The sequence below is a fragment of the Trachinotus anak genome, unplaced genomic scaffold (genome assembly GCF_046630095.1).
Source record: "Trachinotus anak isolate AG129_WGS33_773 ecotype Australia unplaced genomic scaffold, CSIRO_AGI_Tana_v1 ptg000014l, whole genome shotgun sequence".
Classification (NCBI taxonomy): Eukaryota; Metazoa; Chordata; class Actinopteri; order Carangiformes; family Carangidae; genus Trachinotus; species Trachinotus anak.
This window is the reverse complement of record NW_027273865.1, coordinates 682469-697988: the sequence shown is the minus strand read 5'-3', so window position 1 is coordinate 697988 and position 15520 is coordinate 682469. Positions and strand designations below refer to the sequence as shown.

At 40.9% G+C, this 15520-nt stretch overlaps 2 protein-coding genes across 2 annotated transcripts; one reads left to right on the top strand and one right to left on the bottom strand.

The window, feature by feature from the left end:
* Positions 1-70: 70 nt before the first annotated feature.
* med17 (mediator complex subunit 17) lies at positions 71-10255 on the top strand. The gene is made up of 13 exons (XM_071495734.1): positions 71-230; positions 706-950; positions 2073-2236; positions 2424-2643; positions 2799-2935; positions 3174-3255; positions 3461-3613; positions 4129-4259; positions 7016-7200; positions 8014-8151; positions 8600-8717; positions 8907-9066; positions 9741-10255. The coding sequence occupies exons 2-13, from the start codon at positions 716-718 to the stop codon at positions 9947-9949; spliced, it is 1932 nt and encodes a 643-aa protein (XP_071351835.1). The 5' UTR covers positions 71-230; positions 706-715; the 3' UTR covers positions 9950-10255.
* Positions 10256-10559: 304 nt separating this feature from the next.
* LOC139631519 (V-set and transmembrane domain-containing protein 5) lies at positions 10560-14689 on the bottom strand. Its single transcript, XM_071495737.1, has 5 exons — positions 14563-14689; positions 14018-14386; positions 12590-12916; positions 11364-11507; positions 10560-10893 (listed from the first exon to the last, which is right to left on the bottom strand). Exons 2-5 carry the CDS (start codon positions 14091-14093, stop codon positions 10862-10864), a joined length of 579 nt encoding a protein of 192 aa, XP_071351838.1. The 5' UTR covers positions 14094-14386; positions 14563-14689; the 3' UTR covers positions 10560-10861.
* Positions 14690-15520: the final 831 nt, after the last annotated feature.

Here is a 15520-nt window from a genome sequence, read left to right as displayed (position 1 = left end):
AAAATTGTACTCGGTGATCGGATATATCAGGTAGTGGAAGAGGGTAAGTGGTGTGAGAGCATCGACGGCATGCATAGGTCCGGAACATACGATCCGGAACGATGTTCCTGCACTGTTCAGGGGGACAGCAGCGTCCGTGTATTCCTGTGGAGGGAGCGAAGAATGAACCGTATTTAGCCACAACTCCACTGAATAATCTATTATATTCGGGACTCTGGTGAATTAAAGTGGTAAGAATTGCACGAATAAAATATTATGGTGTCATAATTACATTTCTTTCGAGCTCCGGCTGTCTTTGTTTATCCTGCGCGATTAGCAAGGGGCCAATGATAGCTGGTCTGGCTAGCTAGAGGCAGCTAAATACAATCAAAGACAGCTAGTGCAGTCATTTTTTAAATAAAAGTCAGTATATACTAGTATAATAGTCAATATAAAGACTGTTTTTTTTCTAGTCAGTCGTAGTCAGCTGGGATATAACATGTTTTTGTACCTCAATTTAGCAAAAACAGGCTGGAGAATCTCGAGAACCATTGTTCCAGACCTCTGATGTTATGTAAAATACATATGTTTGGTCTAGTCTTATTCAAAAAAAGTGTCATTCTAGAGGTTAGGTTGCAGAGATCTTCTTGGCTGGACTCCTTTGAGCTCCACAGCGTCTCAAACAGTCTGATGATTGAATTCCTCTGCTTGTCCTCCTCATCTCAGCCTTGTCATCATGTCTGGTGGTCCAGCAGTGAGGGTCAGCATCGAGTCTTCCTGTGAGAAGCAGGTGCAGGAAGTGGCCCTAGATGGGACAGAGACATACGTCCCACCTCTGTCCATGTCCCAGAACTTAGCAAAGTTGGCACAAAGAATTGACTTCAGCCAGGGATCTGACTCTGAGGAGGATGGGGTCGACGGCGAGCCGAGGGACCGTGAATGGGGCAAGCAGGAGCCAGAAGAAGAAGAAGGTTACGTATGGTCAAGAGAAAGCTTGAAGGATTTAGAGTCAGAGTTAGATTCTGTGAATCTGACTGACACCAGCTATGACTGATCCATCACTGATATGCTAGAGTGCTGCTGCTTAGCTAAGTGCAGGTATATAACTATTATTACTGAGCACAGGTCTTTTTGTCAAGGTTCCTACAGATCCCACATTTCAGGACTTAATGGAACTTAGAGAAATGTCTTTTCAGATGGAGAAAATCAGCAAATTTGGTTGATTGCAAGGTAAACAACAAGCAATTTCAGGGGATTCTATTATTTTCAATTACATAAAAGTAGAACATTATATTTTAAGACTTGAATTGCATTATAGATGGTGGTATTTCAGCTAGTATTTTCTACAGTGTAAGCTTGAACCAAGCTGTAATGATCCTGCCCTTTACTAATGCAAGAAACAAGCAGCACAACTTTTCCCATAGAAACTGCTGCTAATTCTTTAAAGGAGCTATTTGTAAGTTTTGTTATTACTACATAGCCAACATTAGCATTAACAGCTGTTTATTTTAAAGACTAGGAGAAATGTTGCTAGATCAGCATCACACTTAATTCTTTTACACACCGAGAGCGGTCTGCAGTAGTGGAAAGCAAAGCTAATGTTAACTCTTGTTTTGCTTCTTTCTACCACTGCTACTGAGGTTAGCATGCAAAACAGCTGGCAGCTGTAGCATCCAGTCTGCCTCGAAGATCTCATGTTGAAACCTCTTGTCTTGTAAACACAACAGTGGCTGAAACTCTTGGCAAGACAGCTATTAATGCTAACGCTGGCTATCTAGCAATAGCAAAACTTACAAATAGTTAAAAAAGGTGATAACCAGAAAGTTGAGGACTTTCTCATTAAGATCAAGTGAGAACCTGTTATGACAAAAAATAAACATATTAAAAACATACAGTAGAGATAAAGAGACTTGAGTTTACAGTTGTTACTGACCCCCTTTTCTGCAACACCTTCCTGTTACCAGTAGTGGTAGCAGATGGTATAGAGGACAGTTGGATGGTCTGATTCAAAACAAAATGTACTCTTTATAGGAGTCATATGGATTCTGTTTTCTCTATTGAAATAAAATCTGATTAGTGGTTTCTTTACACAGGCACAGTGAAGTTTCAGCCATCTCTTTGGCCCTGGGACTCAGTGCGTAACAACCTGCGCAGTGCCCTGACAGAGATGTGTGTACTCTATGATGTGCTCAGCGTGGTGAAGGAGAAGAAGTACATGGCCTTAGACCCAGTGTCTCAGGATCCAACGGCCGCCAAGGTAAACTGCTAAAGAACATCACTGTCAGCATCTACAGGAGGGGCAACACTGAATAAATATCTTACAGATAGCTTTAATGAAATGTTCCAATATGGTAATCGTCTTTGGTTTATATTACTCAAAATGATTTGTGCAGTTTGATACACATTTTATCCATCCATAACAGCATTTTATTGCCTTTGTGCAGACCCCCCAGGTGTTCCAGCTGATCAGTAAAAAGAAATCACTGGCCACAGCAGCACAGCTCCTCCTGAAGGGAGCGGAGAAGCTCACCAAGTCAGTAGCAGAGAACCAGGAGAACAGGAGGCAGAGGGACTTCAACTCTGAACTCCTGCGACTCCGCTCACAGTGGAAACTACGCAAAGTGGGAGACAAGATCCTGGGAGACCTCAGCTACCGCAGTGCAGGTAATGAGGCTTCTAATGTTTACTCAGACAAGCCTGTAAAAGGCTTTAGAGGCTTTTGCTGTCTGTCTGTGTTCTACAGTAAGTAAGTAAGACAAGGACACTTTCACTTGTAGTCTCACTCCAAACTAATGTGTTTTGACTACTTACCAATGCAGGTTCCCTTTTTCCTCATCACGGCACGTTTGAGGTGATCAAGAACACAGACATTGATCTGGACAAAAAAATCCCAGAGGACTACTGCCCCCTTGATGTGCAGATCCCCAGTGATTTGGAAGGATCTGCTTATATCAAGGTGAGAAGTAAACAAAAGATCGATGAACGTGTCTCTCCATGATGGCACATTCCATTAAAATACAGTTTTTGAGGCACCGGAGAATATTAGAGTTATTTATGTACAAATAATTTGGTGAACTCTATTATTTTCTCATTGTATTTTTTTTTTAGCTGCTGTCACCTGTAATCACCTGTGTGTTTTTTGAAGATTTTGAAAACATTTCGTTTTGATAGTTGAGTACTGTTCATGTCTTCAGGTGTCCATACAGAAGCAAGCTCCAGACATTGGTGATCTGGGAACAGTCAACCTGTTCAGGAGACCACAAAAAACCAAAGCTGGTATGTTTCAATACACAAAGACAGGACACTCCATATATTCTGTTCTGATAGACATCTGGGACCTGAATCTCTGTCTGTACAAGTAGTAAATGTATCACATCTTTGAAATTTCCCTGTTCTACCTTCCTCCATGTTCCACCTTTTTCTATCATCTTTCATTTCTTCCCATCACTCTCATCTGATCTCTCTTTTCCTCTCTGACCAGGAACCCAGCTGTGGCATGTGAAGCTGGAGGCAGCTCAGAACGTTTTGCTCTGTAAGGAGATCTTCGCCCAGCTGTCCAGGGAAGCGGTCCAGATTAAATCCCAGATCCCTCACATTGTTGTGAAGAATCAGATCATCTCGCAGCCCTTCCCAGGTCAGAACACCTCTGACACCGTCAGAGATGGAAAACCTTTTGTTGGACAAAATCACGGCAAGATCTATACTTGTTGTATATAAAGTACACAGACTGTGTGTCAGTTTGTGGCTTTTTATACTTCTACACCGTAGCTAAATACAACCACTGCCAGCAGTAGTCGGTTTGATCGCCACAGGCACCACCCGTGCTATTTTCTTATAGTTTTACATTAGTATCATACTTTTAAAAGTGGGCAAATGACGTGTATGTGATGAACATAGAAACACTAAAGAAAGATAAAGGGATAAAAACAGCTGTTTGAACAGGTATAGGTCATCCAAAGTTTAATAGCTCACCTGATACAGATATTCTGCCTTATTTACATTTTATTTACTCAAAACGTTGTTAACTGATGAAACACTGTAAATCATCAATCAACTGAGCTCAGGAGTCAGTTTTTATTTTTGTTCGGTGTGTGGAGGCGTAAAACTAACACACTCATACGCTGTTTGTTCCTGTGATTCCCTTTATAGGTCTGCAGCTGTCCATCTCACTGTGCCACTCTACAGGAGAGAAGAAGAACCATCGGGCGTCTCCAGAGAAACCCAAACCCGATGACCACCTTTACGTACTGGAACACAATCTGCATCAAATGATGAGAGAGGTGAGACGCTGTGTGATGTCTCTCTCAATCTCTTCTGAAGCTACTGTCCTGTAGAATCAGCACCTCGCTGCAGTAACTGCAGTCTCAGCATATACAGTGCATTCAGAAAGTTTTCAGACCCTTTCACTTCACACTTTTCACATTCTGTTAAATTTCAGCCTTATGCAGAAATGTAAAAAAATACCTAATCATACTACACTCAGTACCCCATAATGACAAGGCAAAAACAGGCAAATTTATTAAAAAGGAAAAACTGAAACGTCACACTGACAGAAGTTTTCAGACCCTTTGCTGTGACACTTGAAATTTAGCTCAGGTGCCTTCCCTTTCTCTTCATCATTTTTCTACACCTTGATTGGAGTCCAACTGAGGTCAGTTCAATTGATTGGACAGAAACCTGTCTGTATAAAGTCTCACAGCATAATTCTTCAATGGAATAAGTGTAGAACAACTAGGACCCTTCCTGGAGCTTCCTGTAATTCCTGTGTCAGTCGGGCTATATTGTTTAACTAAGGTCACTAAGCTCAGCTGGAAACATTTACAACCAGTTTGTGTCTTTTTCACAACATAAAATTATAGTCATAGAGGAAAGAAAAAATGATTGTAGATTCTGAATTATATTTAAATATCAAAATCATTGGTATGATTTGAGTTTACATTTTCTGTGCTATCCTTCTATAATGAATCTGTAAATAATATAAATATGGGTCTAATGGAATACAGTTTTATTTCAGTTCAGTCTTTATTGTCCCACATGGAAAATATGGTTTACAGTCACATCAAAGCAGAGTTATCTGTCAGTTACTACTGCTCTGTCTGCAGACATCCTGCAACCAATCTGAACCAGGATAAATACCACCCCAAATATATATATATATATATACACAGGTGCTGGTCATATAATTAGAATATCATGAAAAAGTTGATTTATTTCAGTAATTCCATTCAAAAAGTGAAACTTGTATATTATATTCATTCATTACACACAGACTGATATATTTCAAATGTTTATTTCTTTTGATTTTGATGATTATAACTGACAACTAATGAAAATCCCAAATTCAATATCTCAGAAAATTAGAATATTCATTAAGACCAATACAAAAAAAGGATTTTTAGAAATGTTGGCCAACTGAAAAGTATGAACATGAAAAGTATGAGCATGTACAGCACTCAATACTTAGTTGGGGCTCCTTTTGCCTGAATTACTGCAGCAATGCGGCGTGGCATGGAGTCGATCAGTCTGTGGCACTGCTCAGGTGTTATGAGAGCCCAGGTTGCTCTGATAGTGGCCTTCAGCTCTTCTGCATTGTTGGGTCTGGCGTATCGCATCTTCCTCTTCACAATATCCCATAGATTTTCTATGGGGCTAAGGTCAGGCGAGTTTGCTGGCCAATTAAGAACAGGGATACCATGGTCCTTAAACCAGGTACTGGTAGCTTTGGCACTGTGTGCAGGTGCCAAGTCCTATTGGAAAATGAAATCTGCATCTCCATAAAGTTGGTCAGCAGCAGGAAGCATGAAGTGCTCTAAAACTTCTTGGTAGACGGCTGCGTTGACCTTGGACCTCAGAAAACACAGTAGACCAACACCAGCAGATGACATGGCACCCCAAACCGTCACTGACTGTGGAAACTTTACACTGGACCTCAAACAACATGGATTCTGTGCCTCTCCTCTCTTCCTCCAGACTCTGGGACCTTGATTTCCAAAGGAAATGCCAAATTTACTTTCATCAGAGAACATAACTTTGGACCACTCAGCAGCAGTCCAGTCCTTTTTGTCTTTAGCCCAGGCGAGACGCTTCTGACGCTGTCTCTTGTTCAAGAGTGGCTTGACACAAGGAGTGCGACAGCTGAAACCCATGTCTTGCATACGTCTGTGCGTGGTGGTTCTTGAAGCGCTGACTCCAGCTGCAGTCCACTCTTTGTGAATCTCCCCCACATTTTTGAATGGGTTTTGTTTCACAATCCTCTCCAGGGTGCGGTTATCCCTATTGCTTGTACACTTTTTTCTACCACATCTTTTCCTTCCCTTCGCCTCTCTATTAATGTGCTTGGACACAGAGCCTCGTGAACAGCCAGCCTCTTTAGCAATGACCTTTTGTGTCTTGCCCTCCTTGTGCAAGGTGTCAGTGGTCGTCTTTTGGACAACTGTCAGGTCAGCCGTCTTCCCCATGATTGTGTAGCTACAGAACTAGACTGAGAGACCATTTAAAGGCCTTTGCAGGTGTTTTGAGTTAATTAGCTGATTAGAGTGTGGCACCAGGTGTCTTCAATATTGAACCTTTTCACAATATTCTAATTTTCTGAGATACTGAATTTGTGGTTTTCATTAGTTGTCAGTTATAATCATCAAAATTAAAAGAAATAAACACTTGAAATATATCAGTCTGTGTGGAATGAATGTATACATTATACTTTCACTTTTTGAATGGAATTACTGATATAAATCAACTTTTTCATGATATTCTAATTATATGACCAGCACCTGTGTGTGTGTGTGTGTGTGTGTGTGTGTGTGTGTGTGTGTGTGTGTGTGTGTGTGTGTGTGTGTGTGTGTGTGTGTGTGTGTGTGTATATATATCTATACATAAACATAAACACACACACACACACACACACACACATATACATATATATATATATATATATATATATATATATATATATAATATCAGAGAGAGAGAGACTTCATTCAGAATGGTTTAATTTTACTGATGCTCACTGCATTGAACAACTTTGTTTCTGTTACAGTTCCACAAGCAGCAGCTGAGCTCTGTGGTGATGCCACATCCTGCTAGTGCCCCGTTTGGCCACAAGCGCCTGCGCCTGGCGGGGCCGCTGGCCTACGACAAAGCTGAAATCTCCAGCTTGCAGCAGAGTGAGGGACTGCTGGAGAAGATCATCAAACAGGCCAAACACATCTTCCTACGAAGCAGGTAACTTTAGTTTTACCATCTATTCTTTTATGTTTGTATTGTGCTTTCCACCAGGCCTTGCACCCAAGATAATTAAAAAAACTGAACTGAACTGAACTAAAGCTAAAGGACAATGACACATGCTGGAGATGTGGAAGACAGGTGGGGACTGTTGTGCACTTATTTCTGTGAAAAGGCAGAAACTATGTGGAAAGAGATTGAGTGTCTCTCTGAATAAGATTTCAGGAACACGTTTGAGCGCTGGAAATACTGTATGCAAACCCAGGCAGGTGATGGATTTATTATCAGTCACAGTTTACAATGGAAGTACCTGGAGGTCTTGCAAATAGTTAATATTTGGTACATTTGGCCAACAGGTGGCTTACTTTGTCTTTGTTCATCATAGTTTGATCTGAGAGAAATGCATTTATAAACACATGAAGAGAGTATCTGCAGATCTTGAAACGTCTTAAAATGCCTTCCAAAAATACTAGAAAGTATTTTTTCTATCTTAACATAAGCAGGAATGTTAGTTATAAAAAAAAAATTGATGTGGTTTTAGCAAAAATGGGCTGAAAAATCTCTCAGGAACTCTGATCTTAGATAAAATACATGGGCTTTAAATATATTAGGTATGGGTCTGTTAGTCCATCCATCCATCTTAAATCTTAAATAATTCTTAGACCTTATCATCCATACTGGTTTCCAGTGATATCTTTAACACTGTCAAAGACACTTTCTTTGTGGGCTGTATAATGCCCAATAAAGAACTGTACTCTGTATCATTGTGCTTCACAATTCAGCAGTATTAACGTTTGCATCTTTGGTCACCAGGACAGCGCGGACCATCGACAGCCTGGCCAGCCGAATTGAAGACCCCCAGATCCAGGCTCACTGGTCCAATATCAACGATGTGTATGAGTCCAGCGTCAAGGTGCTCATCACCTCTCAGGGCTACGAGCAGATCTGCAAGTAAGTGGAGGAGAGGAAGGAGGCAGGAGAAGAGGGAAGAACCAGAGCGCAGAGAGAGCCATAATATGGGAGATAACCTGTTAATGTGTTGCTGTTGTGTGTGTGTGTCTGCCAGCTCTTTACTAACCTATTCAAATTATGTGAGTTGAAAGCTATGAAATATAGTTGGAGGCCTTCCATGTTTCTCAGCATGTTATACACGCATAGTTTCAACTTTGCCTTCAGTTTTAATTTAATCCAGTCATGAAATTAGAAGTAGTGACTTACATGTCTTACATGGCGGCAAAGCACACAAAACAAAATACCACAAGTTCTCTGTTTTTATGAGATGGATATGTTTGTTTTTATTTTTATTCCCTCATTTTGTATTTGGTCTTATTCTACTTGAGTGACATGGATGACCATTTTCAAATAAGATGATAAGATTTAACATGTTTTGTGTGTTAAGGTCAATCCAGCTGCAGCTGAACATCGGCGTCGAGCAGATCAGAGTGGTGCACAGAGATGGACGTGTCATCACACTGTCACACCAGGAGCAGGAGCTGCAGGACTTCCTTCTCTCACAGGTATCACAGCGGCCTTCCCACATAGTTGGTGGAGGATGGTTTAGTTACTTGCAGCAGTGTGTATGGCTGCAGACCTGTTGTATATGAAACTCTGGAGCATTTGGTTTGGTTGTTGTTGTTTTGAAATTTTTCTTGTCTCTTTTTAAAGTCATGTGTATGGCTGCCTGTGTCCGTTTTGTGTTACTACAGATGTCGCAGCATCAGGTGCATGCGGTTCAGCAGCTGGCCAAAGTGATGGGCTGGCATGTCCTGAGCTTCAGTAACCACGTAGGCCTGGGCCCGGTGGAGAGCATCGGAAACGCCTCCGCTGTCACCGTAGCCTCTCCCAATGGAGAGTACGCCATCTCAGGTGAGACGGGGGAGGTTGGTCCTGAGGTGAAAATGCTGAAACATTTCTCTGTTTTTTTTATAGTATTGTATTTAAGTGCTGCTACAATAGTGCTGTCGTAAATTCATAAAGAAAGTATGATCATATGTATTAAAAAGATCCAAGTAGGAAATCCTCTTCTGCATTCATAAAATCTTAGGGAAAATCAGTTATTAAACTTGTAAAAATCAGCCATTTGAGAAGCTTTATCGTTGCCATTCTGGTGTGTTTTTTCTCAGTCAGCTTCATGCCAGATATCCAGAGCAACTAGCTTGAGAACAAAATAATCAGTCTCATTAGGTTTTTGTGTCAAACAAGGGCTCCCTCCTACACTCAGTCACAGAGAAAGAGTCATAAGAATTGCAACCCACTATTCAACCCAAGTGACCAGAATGCAATGCACCAAAGATAAGACCTGTTGCATTTTGAATTATTGGGCTATTGCTGTCATTCTTTATTGTAACCTGTGTAGAGCTAATAACACCGAGGCCACACCCTGTCTCCGGTGGTTGTGCAAACTTTGAGAGGAGTACAAAATCACTAAAGATCAAAGAGACAGGTTGCTACAAGACCTCTAACCTTAAATGGTTGTATTAACATACACAGAGTTTAGTCACTAATTGAGTGATAATGTGTTTATCTGTCTGTCTCTAAAGTGCGTAATGGCCCAGAGAGCGGGTGTAAAGTCTTGGTCCAGTTCCCCCGCAGTCAGACCAAAGAGCTGCCGAAGAGCGACGTCATCCAGGATGCCAAGTGGAGCCACCTCAGAGGACCCAACAAAGAGGTCCACTGGAGCAAGATGGAGGGACGAAACTTCGTCTACAAGATGGAGCTCCTCATGGCTGCACTGACCCCCTGTCCTTAGACAAAAGCCTCTGTCTGCACAAGTGGACAACCAACAACTCACACATCAAGTCAGCCACAAAATCTGAAGGGGGTAGAAACACATTTGCAGCCATGATACAGGCAACATTTTTAAAAATGAGACTTTTCCTTCCCCTACACTCAGCCAACTCATGGACTTGTTTATTCCCTGCTTTGTTTTTGATCACGGAAGGTGTGGAGTGTTTGTACAGTATACGTCAAACGATTTGATAAAAAATGAAAAGCCTATCAGTATGTATTAGTGTTGTTTTGTCACGTCATCATAAGAATAAAGCTCTAACACTGAGAGGAGCGAGTCTCTGTGTTCTCTGATTTGAGCCCTTTGCAAAACCTTTCTTCTTAGTCTGATTCATCTGTTTTAAGAATGAACCATGTGTGAAGTTGTAGCTGTAGTATATTACACACTTTTTAAAAAAAAGTAATAGTCTTATTCATTTTACTTAAAAAAAAATCACCCTGTAAAGTGATCTGCATCTGAAGTCTGATACAGACTACCTATAACTCAGTGTTTTTCCAAAGCCTGATTCAAGTTTGGATGATGGTTGTGAAGAAGCCACAAGTTAAACAAAAAAAAACCCACACGTTTCATTTGCTTATACAATAAATACAGTTTGTATTTTTCCAATGGCATGATTGATCTATTTACATTCAATCCAGTGACATCAACAGTGAACAGTAACTGCATGTGTATTCAATATAAGGCGTAAACATGATACAGTTTTTCATAATTGATATGCCATCTTCCCATCACACAAAAAAAACAACATTCATTTCATTTATGTACACAACACCTTGATTTTAAAAAACAGTCAGTGTCTTGCAGAACTGACACGTTTGATGAACAGCCTCTGGAGTGTTTTCATGTCAGGTACAGAGCACAGCCAGACATCCATCAAAGAGGCTGCAGCTCTGTTGCATCGTTTTCTGCATAGAGGAGGAATTAAACTTTGTCAATACAGAAACTAACATGAATACAACATACAGGTGTAACAGAGCTACAATAGAACTTTGCAGACCTTTGTACTCAAAACACACCCATACTTACACAGAACACATAACTTCAGCCCACATTCACACCCACCTAACCATATGCATACATTTCACACAATAATGCACCAGTAAGAAAAAGAGACTGAGTAAACTATCAACTGCAGTGCAAACAACCCTCTCATACAAGTTCATGTAAAATGTGTTTTTATTATGATCCCGTGTGTAATATCCTTGTTTAAAATTATTTATCTATTATATAGAAAAGTAGCTACTGTAAACCCCCCCCCCCCATTCAGTAGGGAAGGGAAGCTCATCTTTTGATAAGTTTGACGCTCAGTGCGAAGTTCATCATGAAGGTGTTTCATACAAACTGATAACCTCGTTCATAAAGTTTACTTATTTACCTGGCATCTGTTTCCTGCGTCTCCAGGCCACTATCTTCCTGTAGGCCTTGTCTAGGAGCCACACAGCAAGCATGAGAAGGAGGGCCAAACAGGCCAGTGCCAAGGCAGAGACAGACAGGTACTGAAGGTCCTCATACAGCACCTCTGGAGGACAGAGACACAGGAGCCAAATCATATTCACTTCACACAGAATCACCTCGTGCACAGACTACTTTCCAAAGATGTTACCACACAACAAATATGTTAATAATGAGACGCCTTGTGTGCAGAGGTAAGGTAACACAGCTGCAGGAAGGCAATTGCTATGATTCAGTGTTAAGTATGGTAAGAAATAATACACCCTTACATAAATACATTCTCACATTAGATTTGTTAACAGAACATGTAACTATTTTCATGTGCCATCCTTTTAACACAAAGATTTTGTGTCAGGTCATAATGGTGCCTTGGTCATGTGGTGGTAAGTGGGAGGGGCAAATGCTGCTTTTGCACTTTAATGGACAGAGTTGTCTTGCCAGTCCAGGGGATCAAACCAGCAACTTTCTGCTCACAAGCCTGCTTTTAATATCAACAGATACAGTTTTACACCCTGACAGCACACCGTGCACACCTGCAGTCAGACTGCCAAAGTGGAGCTTTAAGGTCCCATATTGTAAAAAGTGAGATTTCCTTGTCTGTGTTGATCATAAAGCAGGTCTAGCTTCTGTAATACTGTGAAAGTATCAAAGCAAGACAGAGAAATGCACACAGCCCAGAAACTGAGCCTTAAATTGAGCTGGCTCAGAGCCTGTCTTCTGATTGGCTCACCAACCTGTTGTTTCTAGAGCCTTATTTGTATTTAAAACCACAAATATATTTTATTATGAATATTAAATCTTTAAATTAAAGTCAGGGAAGGTGTAAAATAGTGGACCTTTAAGACTTGTAGTTATTTCATGTTTGTACTAGAGCCATCAATGCTTACAAAATCATTCCTTGGTAAAAAAAAAAAAAAAATTAGCTTTATTTAGTTTGTTCCTGCTGTGTTTATTCTATTCTGATTTGCTGTTGCTTGAAGTAGGCAGCAGGTATAAGAGTGTTAGAGTAAGCAGTGCTACTTTCCTTAAACCTATGACTCTAGGCTGTTAGTGTAAAAGAAACCATAGTTAGATGAGATTTTTTTAAAAATCTAACACTCATCAATTTGCCTTAGGATGAACCTACACAGAAGCCCAGATCCAACTCACCGTTCACCTTCAGGACAAACCCAGAATCCTTGCTGCTTCCTGCTGTTTCTGTAACAGTGACCACGTAGAATCCAGCATCCTGCAGCCGCAGGTCTGACAGGCCGATAGAGCCATTGTTGTAAGACTGTACTCTGCTGCTGTAATCCACTGTTATGTTAGTGTACACCCCAGGCTGCCAGGTCCCTATGGTGCGACTCACCACACCTGACATAAAGGTCCATTGTATGGTGGGGATCCCATTGCAGGAAACATCCACTGAGAAAAACACATCTTCCTGCACCGACCTAGTGAGGCTCCTCTGGGGAGAATGGATGGAGATGGCTCCGGCTTCCAAAGTGAAAAGGATGAGAAGACAGAAGACAGAGATTTTAGATTCACTGTGAGTAACATTTCAGTGCCATAGATGAATTCTTACAGAGGTGTGCAGACGTAAATAGACATGAATGCAGCATTTAAAAAGGCTATATTACTGTAAGTAGATATTGCACACACTATGATAAACACCTTTACCTTTCGCACTTTTAGCTAATGTTCTACCTTCATCTGGGTATGACCATAATTACAGCTGAAACATTTCAGTGTACGACACAATAGAGCTCTATAAAAAGAAAATATTTTACCATGACGCAGCTAGTCACTGTTGCTGCAAACACTGTGACTCATGACCAGCTAATTCCATGTGCAGTCACAAATGTGCTGCTCTTTTACATTACAGGCTGCTTGCTGGAGGAATGAAACTTGTCAAACAAGCTGAGAAGTACCAATTTGACTGTAGTTGAGCATTAGGCTCGACTGTTCTGGCTGCCCCCCTCATCAAATATTTTCACAGGAGTTTCAGTGGGGGATCTGGTTCTGCTGGTGGTGTGTTTGCTTAATGAAACACTGGGAAAGAATTCCACCTGAGAATACCAGTGCTGACGAAGAAATAAGATGGTGTGGGAAAAAGTGCCTGTTCTTTTATTCAGACATCACAGTTCAAATAATGATTATGCAACAAACCTCCATTACATATACATCAAAATTCTTACCATGGTTTCTGTGTGAAAGACTGCATTAAATAAATGTTCTTCAGAGCCTTGGTAATTCATCAGCCAATCACAGCTCTAATGTTTCCTTACTGCTCCTTCTCAGTTCCTTTTTAATTTCTTGGGGATTCAAATTTTCTCAAGTGTATTGGGAATTTGTGTGTGCTCTAGGACACAGCTATGTGTGCAGGACTGTGATGATATTCTTAGCCCAGGTATCCAAGTTAAGAAACAGAACCTGAGAAAATGCTGTGAGTTTCCACTCCTGCCATATTCTCAGTTCTCTGTATTCAGTCCTGAACAAATGCACATTGCCATGTAGGAATGCTCTCAAACACAACAGCCAAATCAGTCAGATCTCTGGAGACAGACCAAATTATAAAGATGTGTTGGAAATGCTTACCTAGGTCACAAATATATAGTGTGATGCTGAGAAACACAGCAACATCTTGTACATGCCAGAGCCTGAAATGCCACATTAGAATCCCAGACCCATTGGTCAAACCACTGAAGAAGAATCTCTTCCAGTTTATTTCACATTCTGACGCATTCTCCACTCTGTCCTTTTCCCTCCACAACAGCCTTTTCTCGTCCCAAGGTTTCCTCTTCCACCGTTTTCACAGGTGTTGGTGTCTTTGTTTCCCCCCTCTGTGAAATCAGAGAGTGCCCGACACTGAGGTGCTGGAGTTCCTCTCTTCTCTCAGGACCTAAGCTCAGGACTGTGCTGGATTTCTCTTCATACCTGCGCAAGTCAGTGCCAGCCAGCCCACACCTATCAGACAGGTTCAGCCAGAGATTACTGAGCAAACATACACTACGCATTACGTGATCTCACACACACCACACACACACACACACACACACATACTTGGGGGAAGAAAACTATAGAGCAAGCACACATAAATCCCTCTCAGTTAACTCATTACCCACCACCCAACGAACACTCACCTGTGTATCTGCAGACACACTATCACAAAATGAAAGTAGCATAGGTTGAGTCAGTCGGTATTCGTGTTGTGACACACCTGGTAAAACGTGTCAAACAGGAAGTGTGTATTCACATGTATATACCGAGAAACACAAACACACTGTAAACACAACCACAGTGAGCTGACGTCTCAGTTCAGAAAGCGTGTATAAGCTGCCTCATTCTGTGCTTGTGTGTTCGACTAGATTAACCATATTGAAGAAATTTTTCAATCGTTTTTTGAAACATTTTAATATTTTCAACACCTCACTTGGAATCAGAGAAAATTAATCTGAGGGGTTTATCTTTAGTCTTCTAACCACATTTATAAAGAACCAAGCTACAGTAGAACCTACTGATATAAATGAAATAAAATCTCTCACCATTTTAGACTGCAAAATGTATTAAACTCTGTATTAACATTTCTTGTCACATATTGTTGACTGAATTAGGTTTCCTGTATACATGGTTCCAGTGGGTGTGGAGACAAAATATAAATATTCTTTGAAGAGGATAAGCCAAAAATTATTCATTTTAATAATCTCATCATCACCACAAAAAGTGGCACCAATATGAAAAGAGTCATGATGCTGATGCTGTCCATTACTCTGCTCTCGGGTTCATTACTGGTGATATTTAGAACACTCATAATCTTATAACATGCATCCTGTGCAAAAAGGTTGAGTGGCTCTCTCTCTGAGAGGGGCGATTTGCATACATATTTGTTTATTTACGAGGCCCTTACTGAAAAGCTGCCTTCACATATTACTTCCACGCTGGTTTTGTCCACTGGACCACATTACACCTGGACTAATGACTGGCTTATGCTCATGGTGGCTTGAGTTCATACTGAGCTTGGAAGACCTGCCTTTGCTTCTGTGCACCATCCACCTGGAGCTCACGAAAGCACTTCAAAAATAAAAGTGTTTGTTAAAATCC